This window comes from Calidris pugnax, unplaced genomic scaffold, assembly GCF_001431845.1.
Source record: "Calidris pugnax isolate Ruff unplaced genomic scaffold, ASM143184v1 scaffold187, whole genome shotgun sequence".
Lineage (NCBI taxonomy): Eukaryota > Metazoa > Chordata > Aves > Charadriiformes > Scolopacidae > Calidris > Calidris pugnax.
Window position 1 is genome coordinate 809,358 of NW_015090969.1, and position 1,106 is coordinate 810,463.

The 1,106-nt window shown below is 49.3% G+C and overlaps 1 protein-coding gene across 1 annotated transcript in view; it reads left to right on the forward strand.

Moving 5' to 3' along the window:
* The window catches only part of SKOR1 (SKI family transcriptional corepressor 1), a 39,341-nt gene that overhangs the window by 23,093 nt on the left and 15,142 nt on the right, over window positions 1-1,106 (forward strand). The window contains exons 7-9 of the mRNA XM_014952681.1: window positions 88-164; window positions 236-310; window positions 991-1,056. Coding sequence (XP_014808167.1) covers window positions 88-164; window positions 236-310; window positions 991-1,056 — 218 coding nt within the window. The remainder of the gene's footprint in view (window positions 1-87; window positions 165-235; window positions 311-990; window positions 1,057-1,106) is intronic.

Below are 1,106 nucleotides of genomic sequence, written 5' to 3' on the forward strand. Positions count from 1 at the left end.
TAACGTAATGCGATTAGCGCCGCGCTGAGCTGCCTCCATATGGAAAAAGTGCGGGTTCCCCCTCAACCCCGCCGTGTATTTTTAAACAGACGAATTGCAAAAACTGGTCCTGGAGCAAATGGAGCTGAGGAAAAAACTGGAGAGGGACTTCCAGAGCCTGAAAGGTACAGCAGATCCACCCCCCCACCTCTCACCCCTCCCGGGGAGCGGTGCTGACCCCCCCTTGTCCCCGCAGATAACTTCCAGGACCAGATGAAGCGGGAGCTGGCGTACCGGGAGGAGATGGTGCAGCAGCTGCAGATCGTCCGAGGTATGGCATTAATTTTATTTTTTTAATCTCCTTTTTGTCTCTCTCCTTTGATTTTTTTCCCCCCTTTATTTTATTTCATTTATTTAATTTTATTTTTTTTTAATCGATATCTTCCCCGCACTCCCGTTAATCCCGGGGTTTCGAGCCGCCCCGCAAACGGCTGCGGGGTGGGTGTCATTCCCCGGGAGCGAAACGGACCTTCCCCCTCGCACCAATTTCCACCCGGGCTCAATTAAAAAAAAAAAAAAAAAAAAACCCAAAAAAAAAAAAAACAAAAGGCGTAAAAAGACCGGGGAGTTAGTGATTATTATCTAAGTGAAAATGGCTACAGACGCAACAGGGAAAGTCATGAAATGGAAAACAAACAAGCAAAGTAAAACTGAAAATCTATTGACCGATCAATGAGGTGCATATGTTTCTCCAGGAAAAACAAAGCAGGATTTAGGTCTATAAATAAGACCGAAAAAAAAAAATAAAAAAAAAAAACAAAAATAAAAAAAAGAACAGGCGTAAAATGACCTGGGAAGCTATTCCCGGCTTTGTGCGCATCCCGCCCCGCGCTCCCCCCGTACCCTCGATTGCGGAGGAGCGCGGTGCCCCTTGGCCCAGCGCATCCCCGACGGGGCGGTCCCCCCCCCAAAAACCCCCCCGGCGCGTTGTGATGCTCTCCCCCATCCCAGATACTCTCTGCAACGAGCTGGACCAGGAGAGGAAAGCGCGTTACGCCATCCAGCAGAAGTTGAAAGGTACCGGGGGGCAGGATGGGGAAGGGAAAAACAAATATCTAAGGCGAGGG